A 14,200-nucleotide genomic window follows, 5' to 3' on the forward strand; every position below is an offset into this window, starting at 1 on the left:
AAAGAAAGAAAGAAAGAAAGAAAGAAAGAAAGAAAGAAAGAAAGAAAGAAAGAAAGGTTTTGAAATTGTATTGCTAGATTTATATTGCATCCCACATTTAGAATAATATGCATTTTGCTGTAGTTTGACTGACAACTTTATATTGTACTGATGTTGACATGGATGGATGCGTACATCCCACCCAGGGTTGGTTCCTGTATGAATAAGACCCCAAGCAATCCAATGTTAGATGCAGTTTGGAAAGTTAATTTTGGAATCGTAGTGGCTTTATGATGCAACAAAATTAGTGGAATACAAATGTAATGAATGGTTAAAAATATTTTTCCTCAAACCTGTTTACACTTTTCAAACACATGTAACATGCATTTGGCAAAGGAATTGCTTCTTTATTAAAGTGGAAACTAATTTAGTATCATATTTGTGCAGGTGTATGGCAAATCCGACAGTCTTATGTGAGCTTGCCTGATGGTGATATATTGAAGAGTTCATTTACATTTTCTGAATAGTTTCACATATGATTTTGTATTGCCTCTCCCTTGCATATTTGCATTTAATAGCAAGTAAGAATGCCTAACAGGGATTAGACCAGCTGGTGTAACTAGGGTTTCAACATCCTTTATCTAAACTGGTGCTGTGGGTGCCAGAGGTGGAATCAAATATGGGAGGTAGACCTCAGGAAACGTTACAGACAAAAACAACCTTGTCACAATAAACAATAGTGTGACTCATCATCACCCCTTTGTCGGGTGTTTAGGATGTCCCACTGATGCAATTTGGCACTGTACCATGGTTTATAAACTCAAAGTGCAAACATATACAGTATATGCATATGTGCTATTTAAATGCTGTTTTCTTTATTCAGATGTTAAGTACCTGTTCTAAAAATCTTGATCATCAAAATTTTAAAGCATGACAGTCAACAGACTGAAAAGAAAAAATAAACATGCTTTTCATATCTAGTTTGTGACTCACACAAAAAAGTCAAGGTGAAAGGATGAATTAGCTACTTTGGGCAACATGGTGGTACAGTAGTTAGTGCTGCTGCCAAACAGATCCAGCATTCTGGGTTCAAATCCAGTAATTATTTTTTTGTGTGTACTCTCCATGTTTTTAGTTTCCTCTGAGTACCCTGCTTTTAATCCCAAGGTTGCTTAATTAGTGACTATAAATTAGCTTGAGTGTGGTGTGAACATATGTGTGCCCTGTTATGGACTGATGTCTTGTCTAGGGCTGTTTCTTCACTTGTACCACTGTGATTTAGTTTTGGATTAAGTGGGGCTTGATAGTGTATGTATCACACCCTGTCCAATACCTTAATAATCATGGCTGTCTAAGTCCAATCAGTCTAGACACTGATCTTTTCTCCATCTCAGTTATATACATATTCAAACTTTGGAGTCATGCCAAGACATTGCCAAAACACCATTCTGCCCATTTAGGCTCTTAACACAACTGGATAGTGTTTTTTGTTGACAAGAATGTATCTGATTTTAAATGAGCCCAGTAAAATCCTTTTGTGATGCTTTCATGCTGAAAAGATATCTGGGGGTGAGTGAGCACCCTCAACGTTTGTACCAGTGTACGAATAGTGTTTCATTAAGAAATGAGACACAAATCTGACTCCTTGAAAGAGAAAATGTGAAAGTGTTACCGTATGCCAGAATTGTTTTCACCCTTCTTTTTTATTTTGGAGAATATTATATTAAATTTATTTTAAAACCTTTTCTGAAATTAAACAAAATTAACAAGGCAGTATTCTATAGAACACATACTGAAGGAATTCCATTTTAGGGTTACTTCTTATTTAGGTAGTGGCAATAAAACATGTACAGTATTTTAATAAATAACAATAAATAACAAATGCTTCTTACATTTTCTTTGAGGTAAGCTGGTGTGTTGGAATGTTAGGACAGTGCGATCTGGTTCCTTCACTTGCTCATATTGTGGCACTAAAGCATGTTCTTAGAAAAATGTAGGTGATGCAGGTGATATAATAATTCTTAAAGCTGATAAAAAATAAACTACAAAGTGTATGTGTGTGTGTACTGAATTATGTGTGCTCCTCTTTGTGCTATCCTAACGCTACTATATGTTAAGAAAGTATGGATTTCTTAAAACGATTGTAGGTGACACGTGAGAAAAGTATCATTTGAAAACACACTCATAAAATGGTGTTGCCCAATGAAGCTTTTCTATCTACCTACCTGTCTATCTGGTGGGATGGCTTACTCACCTACCTTCATCAAAAATACTTTAAAAGTGTCTCCTCTGATGTTATGCATTGCCCCGCTGCCTCTTTAAAGGTCAACTAGGAGTTACTGTCCAAGGTAATGCCTACAAATTACTTCAGATGTCAGGATCACTCTTTAAGGTCCTATGAACATCTCAATGGAACAGATCAAACAAAATTTCTTACTTCTTTTTTTTTCTTTTTTGAAAAAAGGTCAATAAGCAAGAATAATTTGCACATTTCAGTCTTGTCATTAATCTTTCAACACTTTGAATATTAGCCTTCAAATTTTGAAAATGTGCATTATTGACATGTCTCCGTAGGATACCCATCCGACAGTTGAGATACAGTATACTGTAGCTTCAAATGTTTGGGAATATCAGTGCTATAGTAAAACAAGTCAACATCTGATTATGAGAAGGCATACATTTTTTTGTCATGGTTGTCAGGCTTTACTGGAGTCACAGTATACTTATGAATAACAAATCAACTCAATCACTCAGTCTCAATCCCAGACTAACCTGCCATTGAGATTAAGATTGCTTAAATTAGCTTGTGCAACTATAAGAACAATAAGCAACACAAGTATTGTTAAATTCAGTAATGTGCCGCCAATGAGAATAAAGTACTGAGTCTTAGGAACAGTGCTACTGTTTTTAATGTGTAGTAACTCAGAAATAACGGTTTTAGGGAAAACTAAGTGAAATATCTATTCATACACTAAACTCAGTAAATCCATTTTTAAGGTTGTGGTGAGATAATTAATGCAGCAGCACAATGCTGAAGTTTAGAAATCATTTTTTAATTCATACAGAATGCCCAAGCACAATTATTAAAAATAACCCTTGCTTCACTAAGCTGATCACTGAATTACTGCAATACACACTCATGTCTCGTCATATGAGCTCTTAAAAGCCTTGCAACCACCCAGTCTGATTCACTTTAAATTACTTGCAATTAAACCTCAATGTAAAATGCAAACGTCAAAGGATTGCATCATGATATATAGACAACAGACTCATCTGAAATATTTTCATTTTATAATATTGTAAAACAGTAGCAAACCTTAAATCCCAATGTACATTGAAATACATTTACCCACAAAATACAGTACATAGCCTGGTTAAATCTTTCTCATTGTCACAACAAATGAAAAAGCCTAAAGTTTTCAATTTGATTCACTACTTCTCTAAATATGCATTTTCTGTTTAAGAAAACAAGGAAACAGTGACTGTCTTGACAGAGTCAAGAAGAGCAACCCATTAAGTTTAGAGATATTTATTCAATTGACTCCAATAGGAAGACATAACAGGCTAATTGTGACTGTATATTTTTGCTTCAATGCTATACAGTCACAGATTTTGATGTAAGTAGAATAAGGAAGTGTATGTTGAAATTTCTAAAATAACATAGTTGTACATGTTTCTAGTTGCCGTTTAAAACCATTTCCTGAAACTGTATCTCTTACACTGTGACATTGCCACTGCACCACACTTGTAGGTCCAAATAATATGTTTTAACAGTCAAATTATATTAGTTTAGTGTTGAGCCACTGACCCATACAATGTAGTTTTACATTGCTGAGCATTTTTGCTTTGCTGGAGATTTTCCTGTTCTCTTTACAGTGTCCAACAACAGATCACTGACTTTCCTTATAAATGCCTCAATGTTCATGTAGAAAGTACTGTAATGAGAAACTGGAAAATTGTACTGAAAAAGTAGAAATTAATTTTGCATATAGATGTTTCTTAATGCAAGAAAAAGACAGTAAATTCAGTAAAGTGCCTTTCGGTAGCCTGCAATGTTAGTTTTATTTTATTGATTTTGCTGTCAAACTTTGCTTGTACCCATCCTTTCTCTTTTTATTTGTAGAATACTATAAGTGTTCACACTGTTGTGGTAGGGTGTGTGGCTTTTCATTCACCAGCAATGTGGACTTCTGTGTCAACTTCGCTCCCAATGTAGATTTCTTATTCTTGTAAAAGCAAAATTTCCCCTGGGAATCAACAAAGTACTATCTATCTATCTATCTATCTATCTATCTATCTATCTATCTATCTATCTATCTATCTATCTATCTATCTATCTGTCTGTCTGTCTGTCTGTCTGTCTGTCTGTCTGTCTGTCTGTCTGTCTGTCTGTCTGTCTGTCTATTTTTTAAATCAGCTTCTGTCTGGCCCATTTCCTCCCACCTGCTATGCCTACTCTAAATCCCTTCTTTTCCTGTAAACCTGGCACTAAATATTTATACTTTTCCATATTCTTACACCTTTTATTGTAGCTCTGTGTCACAGTGGGCTTGAGTCTGCATCAAACATATTGAAGAAAGCAAACCTTGGCTTACCACCAATCCATCTTAAGTCCCTATTACTCACACTGGGAGTATTTAGAGTCACTGTTCAGCCTGACACACAAATCTTTGGAATTTGGGAAGAAAACTAGATTATCAAGATAGAAATCCATTCAAACACTTAAGCGTTTGGCATTTAAACTCATTACAGACTGTCTGGCATTTGCACTTTGATCCTTGGAGCAGCAAGGGAGTGGTGATAGCTGCTGCACTTGTGTCATTTTTTATCATTCAATTAATGCATCTCAGCTTTATCCCTAGAAGTGCAAGGTGAATTTATGGTATTTATTTAGGGATTTCTTTAATACGTTTCCTTTGTAAATAATTTCACAATGTAAAGTGTATTTTTCCTATGTATACTTTACTTTTGGGTGGTACAGTAGTTAGTTCAAAACATCAGGGGACTGGGAAAAAATCACCATTCAGTTACAGTATTGGTGGAGTTTTCATGTTCTCTCTGTGTTGACGTATTTTTTCTCCCACAATCAAAAGACATAATAGGTTTACTGGCATATCCAAATTGGTCCAGCTTGAGTCAGTGTGGATATGTACTAGAATATGCTTTATGATAGAGTCAGTGGACCCTAAACCACTAGATGACCAATTAATTCCCAGCCTAATGTGCAAATCACACAAGCTACCCATGTTTCAACTGTAGAAATGTGTAAACAAATACTATGACTACTAACTCAAGCCATAGTGGTGAGCACTTTTGCCTCACAGATGCACTGTCCTGGGTTCAAATTTCATGCCCAATTATTGTCTGCACAGATCTGTATCTGTGTGGGTGTTTCTAAGAGTACTCAGGTTTTCCTCCCACATTTCGAAAGTTAAACACATAAGATTAATTGGTATCTATAAACTGGACTTCCGTGAGTAGGGCTTGCAATGGACTGACATGCTATCCAGGCCTGTTTACTACTTTGCTTCACCCTCTGTGGCCAGAAATTGAATTAAGTTGGTTTGAGAAAGATATGCTATACTATATTTTTAAACTAGATGCAGCAGAAGCAAGTTAAATGAAGGATAACCTAGTTAGTCAACAGTTGTGCCTCACCCTGTATAGCAGGGTTAAACGTCATGTAAAATAGTTATAAAACATTTGCTTGTCTCAATAATTAAAAACACTGATTTGATCATTTACACTTTAAGTGAGAGAATCTTCTTATATTTAGGGGAAAATAGCCATTAATCTAAAAAAATTGCTGAGAGCCTGTATATAAGGTATTTATTGATTGGCTTACAGGGCTTTGTACTTAGTCTATCAGCCTATGAGATGAGATGCCTGTAAAGGTACACATTGGAAAGTTGGTGCTGTGTGCTTCATTCAGCATAAACACTGATGAGGAAACAGGCATTGAGTGAATGATTTATTCATTATCTCCCTTTCAGGAATGCTACACAATATTGGCAGCACCGTTGGGTTAATGGTATGCAGGTAAACTGTCTGTCCTTGTGCCACATATTATTTTTAATTACCCAACAGTAGCAGCAGTAGAGTGAGACAGTTGGTTGAAGTGAAGGTGAAAGCTGATGGAGGAGAGACTGCACTTAAGGTGCAGTGATTGCAAGAGGTTGCAGATTCCAGTCAGTAACCGGTAACTTTTCAGTGACCACAATACACTGCACCACTGCTATAGGGGGGAAAATCAAATGGATATGTTGAGTAATTTGCAGGAAGAAATTAGCAAGAGAGTATGTGCATTACTCAAAGACAAGCTCATAGAACTCGGTAATTTCCTACAGCTTCCAGGAATGGACATATCTATGAAAACCCGCTTGTCACTCAATCTCTAATTAGTGACTATCTTCAAAGAGAGGAACTGGGAGATCTAGAGGACAGTGGCATATCTGAACTTTTGAGTGTCATAGACAAGTTAAACAAATTGTTGGCTACTTCTTCTACTGATGAAACAGTCAAAGAAAATAAGGAAACCCGTGTAACCTTCAGTTTAATGCAAAGACCAGTCGCAAACAGAAGGGACTTTAGTGATCCCCAGCATTTAGTATGGTGGATTGGTGAACCTGGTCAAAAAAAAGAGGCTGTCATTCCTCAATCTTGCTTGCCGAATAGAGAGCACACTTAATAAAGGTTACTCAGAGGAGGAGATAATTGATGGAGTATTCAGAGCTATTTATCCAGGGCTTCAGCTGCACAGTTTCCTTGAGGGTAAATCACGCTTGAAATTACCAACTCTTAGATAAATTATTTCTGCAAATTAATAGGAAAAGGTGCAAATGAACTGCATCAGCCAAGGTTCAACGAGGTACGGAGACTCCAGAGAGTTTTTAATATGTTTTCTTGACCAGAAGCAAAAAATACAGTTTGCCTCACAGAATCCAGTATGACCCAAGACTAGTGCATAATATGTTTTTACATGCTGGACTCACTGACTTGTATTCAGAATGACTTCCAGACATACATTTTAGATCCTAAAACCACAGACCAACTACTGCTAGAGAAGCTAAACATTTCACGTGCAAATAAAGCAGAGAAAAATAATAAATGAATGTCAGTTGGGTCAGGCAGTACTACCACTATTAAATATGGACAGTTAGATGAACAATCTGTTGAGCATAAAGGTCAGACTAAACAGACTCAGATAAAACCTAGCATCACAGCTAAAAACCCTTGGTGAAGATAATGCTCACATCAAGGAACTAATCCAGCAAACAACATCTCAGCAATGCTGTGCACTTTTAAACAAAAAATAGGAGGTAGGAGCAGCTTCACTGCAGTCACGGACCTCAGAACAGAGTGAGTAGGAAAAGCCAGGGTGGAGTACAAATAGGCCTGAGCGGCACCTTGAACAAGGCATTGTTAGGTGTGAACAACAGGGAGGGCAAAGTGTTAAACAAGAACAGCAGGGAAACAACAGAGCCAAGTAAATGGAACAGGCTCGGCCCCCATCATATCCAGCTCCACAGCAACAACATTTTACCCCATTTCAGCAGTATGCTACAGTGTCATATGCGTACTGTATAAGGCTTGTCTATTATACTGTATAGCCCCAAACAATTATTCGGCTTTACCACAACTGCATGCAGCTACTCAACAGAATCCTGTCCCAAAATATCCATATTGTGCCCTGTCTCAACAACTCTGCCCACAAACAGTAAAACATTGTTTCCAATGTCAGCAGAGAGGGAGTGACGAACTTTGCTCTCACTATTTGAACTGTGTCAGCAGTGAGCACTTCAAAGCAGGATGTAAAGCATGGAGAATAAGACCATGTAAAGAGGTCCCTAAACCAAGGTGGGTTATTCCCACAGAACAGGGAATAATCAGTAAAACTGAAGAAAGAGTACCACCGGTGTCCCAGCTGTGCATAATAAGTGCAAATTCTGGGTGTTTCAAATTTAACTGCTCAATGAAATATCAGAGACAGATTACTGGAATCATTATAGGGCTATGGCAGGTGACAAGAAGTGTGTTAGTTGCTCAGTGTCAGGTTAGATAGAGATAGATAGATACTTTATTAATCCCGATGGGAAATTCACAATATTAATCAAAATATTCCCGGTAACTTCGCTGGTGGGCAGATAGTACCTTGCAGAGTTCTATCTACAGAGACATCGGTGTGAGGCAATATGTGACACAGGTTCCCAGGTCTGTATAATTGATGAGCAGTGGAGAGATAGGCACTTACCTGGAGTCATGTTGAGGGACGTTTTAGAGGCAGTGGAAGACGCATGATGCAGCCAATGGTGCAGACATATGTGTAGTATGGATTGAAATCACTTTCAAGTTGGCGTCACCTGGTGCAAAGGAATTGATCGTACCAGATCTTGTTCTGAAAGGCAGGTATCTTTCTCGTCTCATATTTGGATTTAATGTGGTTATATAGATGATAAAGGAAAGAATCAAAAGAAAACTTATAGACAGGAATGGAGGGCAACTATATGAAACAGTAAGAGCAGCATTCCCAAGGCTCAGGAGAAGCAAAGTCAAGGCGTTAATTAATTTTATGAGAATTCATGTGAGAATCAAGTTAACACAATAAAACAGAGGGCGAATCCACAGTGGGCAAAAGGCCTTGAATTGCATGAAGTTCTAGTAACACTGCAGAAGGGTACTCACTTATGCATTATGTATTGATGTTCAGAATAGGACAGAGCACAGCATCATGATTCCTGGAAACACAGTGCTTGGAACAGTACAACTGTGTTGTACACGAGGGGGTGTCACAGTTGCCTGTCCTGTTCAGCACCATGCAGAGGATGACAATCGTAAACACGACTGCAATTTATGGAACCCACTAGTTGATGTGAGCCATCTGAACATGCAACAGTAGTGTTATGAAGTGTTTCTTTTGAAAAATTTTCCAGGCTTTTTGGAGGCTATAAAGGAATTTATACACTCAAGGAGTTTAATTCTATGGTTACTTTCTTGATTAGAGCCATCATTTAGAAATTGACTTTTATTTAATGTCTTTTCCAATGCCATTTTGTTTAGATTATGAGGTGGCCATTTTGTTGTCATGGTCGTCATGATGCAGCTCCTGGTTGCTAGAAATCTGACTTCTAGGGTCATGGCATCAGGGTTAATTGATGAAGCATTAAAATGACATCTGGACTGCCATTTTGTAACTGCAATTGGACAAAACGTAGCAACTTGTGATTCTTTTGAATTTTGGTTACCAGGTCTAGAGTTTAGCACTGCCTTTTGACTTTCATGTTTGGTTTTTGATTTGGTTCTGACATCTCTCTAATTTTCTCTTCCAGTCTTGACCTTTGCTTTGCCCTTCACTCTCTTCTTTCTCCTTAGATTCAAGTGCTAGACCAATAGCCTCTTATTTGTTGTGGACTGGGCCAGCTAATATAAATACAAGGCTTACTCTGACTTATATTATTTATTGTGTTTATTCCATTGCCAGCTTGTAGCATTGAAATATCAGGAAGGACTACTCTCAGTTTCTAAGTTTAACTGATTCACAAAAGAAGGGATAGGCTTTCACTCCCTGTGACCCATGACTGGATAACAACTAAATGTATTAAAGGGAGGGATATATGAAAAGAAGGAAGCCCTTTAAAAGATTAATCTTTTTTAATTATTTGTAATTATTTACATTTTTATTATAATTTGAATGAGACTCATTTGACCTTTAAAAAAAGCTGTGCCCTAAATTCATGTTTCTTCACTCCCAGTCTTTTCTTCAGAAAGAGTTTCACTTCTGGATCCACCTGCCTACCTGACTCACACACACACACCCATATGCTGATTCCCTGCAAGACAGAAGTGAAGGAGGCAAACTGAGAACTTGTTATTTTGGAGTCTGGTAGGCGTGTTACCATTCTCCATGAAGCAGCAGTGGCATAATCTCATCTTAAGAACACCTTTGTTTAGTCTTCCCTTAATAAAGAGATTCATGAAGAAAAGTGCTTACAGATTTATTCAGAATTTATTAATACCTGCTTCTTTCAGTTTTGGCTTGGCGGCAGTCACAATACATTCAGCTTGGACATACATCATAATAGATAATATAGTAGTAATTGCACAAAATATTTCAGGTCACAGATTTAATACAAAATCGAAATATACTGTATTTATAAAACATTTAGACATCATCTACAATAGCTTTAAACATACAGTGTGCTCTCTCATAAAATTCTCTTAAAATACATAAATTATTTAGTTGTCATATACAGTATTTAAAATAGCTTGAAAATACTTCTCTTCATTGACCACATCAAATAACAAATACAGTAAACAAACAATTCAGAATAAAGCTAGAATAAAATATGAATTTTTTTCAAAATATCTTTTTTTAACAACCCTTGGCCGACCTATTTAGGCTTCTCTGCAGCCACAAGAAGCTGTGAAATTGCATCCCACGTGACAGAACAGCATCATTTTGAATGCTGTGCAAGTTCGAGTAGAACTAATTCCCTGTGAGCATCGGCTGCACCCCAGTAAGTGCCAAACAGTTTAAATAACTGGCTCCTTCAGTTACTGATTTTTAATTAGGCAGATATTTTTAGGTAGAAAATCTGCAAGTATTCCCATCTGATTGTGAAGGCGTATGAAGATAAATATCTGTTGTAGAGTCCAGAAAAAACGAGGAATGTTTAGTCAAATAGCAATCTGTGCTGTTCTTGCCTAATGTGACATTTGAATCAATGAATTAGGTAATTCATTCTTTACTGTACAACATTTCTTTACAAACAGGTGCAAGACATATTTTTGTGCTACAAATATCTATATCAATAAAGATTAATTACCATGATTTAACCATATTATAATGAATGATGTAATTGTTGTTGAGTTGAAATGTTTATTTTCAGACATTGCAGCATAGAAATGTTGCATACTATCTGTGAGTGAATTGCTTTAGTCAATCAAATGACCCGGTATATGAAAACTCCCTTTTTTAGCATGGTGGACAATTTAACTTGACTCTGTTACGGAAACATTTTTGTGCTTTGTCCTAAACAGCAGATTTCCTTTCCCATTTTCCAGTTTTGATATATTTAATTTTTCTAAGCTATGTTTAATATGAAATGTATAACAACAGTGGAAAAATAAGGCAGCATCAAATGTGATTGCTAACAATATTTATACCTTTTTAGGCAAAGATAACAGTGGCAGTTACAACTAGGCTGGGGATTTAAAGCCCAACCAAATACATTATTGTTCAGTATGAGTTATGATACGTTCTTTCATAAAGACCTGCAATGCCATTCAAATATGCAGTCTGATATATTGGGCTTCAAGTTCTTCTAGGGATCCATTAACTCTCTTCTCCCCCACTCCAATGCGATCTGGTGGTGGAAGTGGAGGATGATCCCAATAGACAGCTTGTCTTTTCCAGGTTTTTTGCACCTTGGAAGGGACAGCTTTCTAAAATAAACTTTGTCTCCGACTCTTCCCTCGGGCTGGAAAAAAAAGAAAACAATAACAAAATTATTAACATAGTAACTATTACAAATTACAATCCAAAATTTATCAAAGAGGTACAAGTTGCAGTTGACCTTTCTTTTTTACAATAATGTTAAATGGTTAGTTTTGACAGTGCCAGCAACATCTATTTTGCCAGTTTCCACGTGATGCTAGGCAAGAGGAACAGAGGAAGGCCTAAGAGGAGGTTAATGGATGCGCTGAGAGAGGACATGCAGGTGGTGGGTGTAACAGAGCAAGATGCAGACGACAGGACGATATGGAAGAAGATGATCCGCTGTGGCGACCCCTAACGGGAGCAGCCAAAAGAGGAAGAAGAGGTATCAGAGGTTCTGGGTCAGACAGAGTTTCAGGTTGAAATAGGAATTTTACTGTGACACATTACCCTCCCTCTTCTACAGATGGTTTGGCCAGACATGATGAGGGCTACACAGAGAATCACTGGTTTTGGACTTAAAGAATAATGCAGTCTTTAAGTTCAAGTTACCTGAATAAGCTGTTGCTCTCAGAAAAGATTGTTTAGTTTGCATGAACTTATGTATACTGCATAATTAGATTTATCCATTTGCTATGCCTGTAACTGATACTAGATGGCCATGCTTTAGACTATCTATTAGAAGACAATGATAGTGCATGGTCTGATCACTGTGACTTTGGGATGGTAACACTGCTGCTTTGCCAAAAAAGGAGTACCTTGACAACGTTTTTTGTCATTTGAATGGTTAGCTGAATGAGATACATAAAGCAACAGCTGATCTTTTTGTAAGATCAGTGAGTTAGCCTAAGGTGTTGGCTGTACAGATGTCAAACTGTTGGTGATGATGGTTGTAAGAAAGTTGCCTTGCCTGTTAATGGCAATTTGAGCACACCGTGACACATCATGGAAATCCTTTCACTTACTGTTAAAACATTCATCGCAGACTTGCCAGTTACCATAATCCAGTTTAGCAGTGTTCTAATTGCATTCTACTTCAAAAAATGTTGTGGGTTGTGCCACATTCAGCACGTAACATGACTTATTTCATTGCTTGTATTGCCAGCCATGAAGGCTTTTACTACGGTCTGTAGACTCATTCTGTACCAGTATGTTCTTCTTCAATAATGGCTTTACAATCATCACTGACTCTAATGTCACATGATCTTTTTATCAGTATTCACGCTTTTTTTTGGCAAAGTATGTGGCAGGAGAGTTTGGAATACAAAATGAAAGCAACTTGAAGTAAGTCACTCCTTATATAATGTATATCTTTCCTAAAGAGGAGTGCCAATTACATGGAATAAAAGTGAAATTCTAAATGGTTTATTTGCACATTTAAAACAGTAAAACATCAGTTAATTAATGCACCTCAAACTTGTAACCCATGTATAGATGAAAGAAAAAATCTAACCTGCTTGTTGAAACATAGATCCTCTGCAACCTGGATCATTTTGGAGATGAATCTCCTTCAATGAAAAAATGGACGCATCTAAAAGGAGACAGGAAGGTTACAAAGTGAGAATGGAAACATTGTCTGTAATAACATACACACACACAGGAAAAATACACATTTTGACTGATTATTATTATTATTATTATTATTATTATTATTATTATTATTATTATTATTATTATACCATTTTATTCAACTTGCCCTCTCTGTTTGTCTGGGTCAAATTTTGCAATCAACTTTTTACCCACTTTTACCGAACCAGTTTCCTTCAAACTTTCCATGCATGCTGATCTCTGGTGACAATTCAATATTTCATTGTTTTGGCCAGGGATCTGTACATTAATTATGTCAAATTAAAATTCCTCATTTCTTTATATGATACTTTTCACGAATACACATAAATATAGTGCTTTTAGCCAACACACATATATATGAATTAACAGTGTTGGTTAAGTGGTTAACGTGTTGGACTTTCAATTAAACTGTTGAAGGTTCAAGACCAGTGTAGACAATTAATTAAAAAAAAATAATTTTGATTAATTGATATTGAAGTATTGTCAAATGACTTCAATATGAAAGTCAAGCACCATTGGTCAAGTGTTTAGTGTGTTGGATGTTCATAAAAAAAGGTTGAAGGTTCGACACCAATGTACACAAACTATTTTATTTTAATTTTACCAGTTTTTCATCATTTATATACAAATTTGGTGAAATAATCTTTTCAGTGTTTTAGCGATATTGCAGATAAAGTGTTGGGCTTTCTAAGAAAGATCGAAGGTTTGATTCTCCAATAGACAAATGCACATTTTCAGTACTTCACATTTGTAAAATTTCAGTGTTTTTAGGATTTTCCGAACTGAGAAATGAACATGAATGAATGTTTTATTTCATTTTAAGATCATAGGTTTGATTCCACTCTGTCGCTAATGTCATTTCTCTCAAATCACCTTCCCACCCAAGTGAAGGTTTTTGGAACATGCATTAGGGTGGCTAAAAAACATATGGAAAAAAAAGTTTTTTACAGTAAGTGCCACGATTTTATTGAAAAATGTGTTAAAAATGAAAAATAAACAAGGGCTGGATATAATGCATCTCTAAGTCAATATCACAGTACATGACTTTTTGTCATGTAGAATGTTAGATTTTCCAAGTCCAAGTGCAAGTGCTGATCTTGGGCGGCACGGTGGCGCAGTGGGTAGCGCTGCTGCCTCGCAGTTGGGAGACCTGGGGACCTGGGTTCGCTTCCCAGGTCCTCTCTGCGTGGAGTTTGCATGTTCTCCCCGTGTCTACGT

The 14,200-nt window shown here is 36.7% G+C and overlaps 1 protein-coding gene across 3 annotated transcripts in view; it reads right to left on the reverse strand.

Moving 5' to 3' along the window:
• Positions 1 to 9,955: 9,955 nt before the first annotated feature.
• cdk18 (cyclin dependent kinase 18) overlaps positions 9,956 to 14,200 on the reverse strand; it is a 328,641-nt gene continuing 324,396 nt past the window's right edge. For all 3 annotated transcript variants that reach the window (XM_028797139.2, XM_051924616.1, XM_051924615.1), the window contains exons 15-16: positions 12,867 to 12,944; positions 9,956 to 11,456 (exon numbers count right to left, since the gene is read on the reverse strand). In XM_028797139.2, coding sequence (XP_028652972.1) covers positions 11,422 to 11,456; positions 12,867 to 12,944 — 113 coding nt within the window. In that variant the 3' untranslated portion in view covers positions 9,956 to 11,421. The remainder of the gene's footprint in view (positions 11,457 to 12,866; positions 12,945 to 14,200) is intronic.

The sequence above is a fragment of the Erpetoichthys calabaricus genome, chromosome 3 (genome assembly GCF_900747795.2).
Source record: "Erpetoichthys calabaricus chromosome 3, fErpCal1.3, whole genome shotgun sequence".
NCBI lineage: Eukaryota > Metazoa > Chordata > Cladistia > Polypteriformes > Polypteridae > Erpetoichthys > Erpetoichthys calabaricus.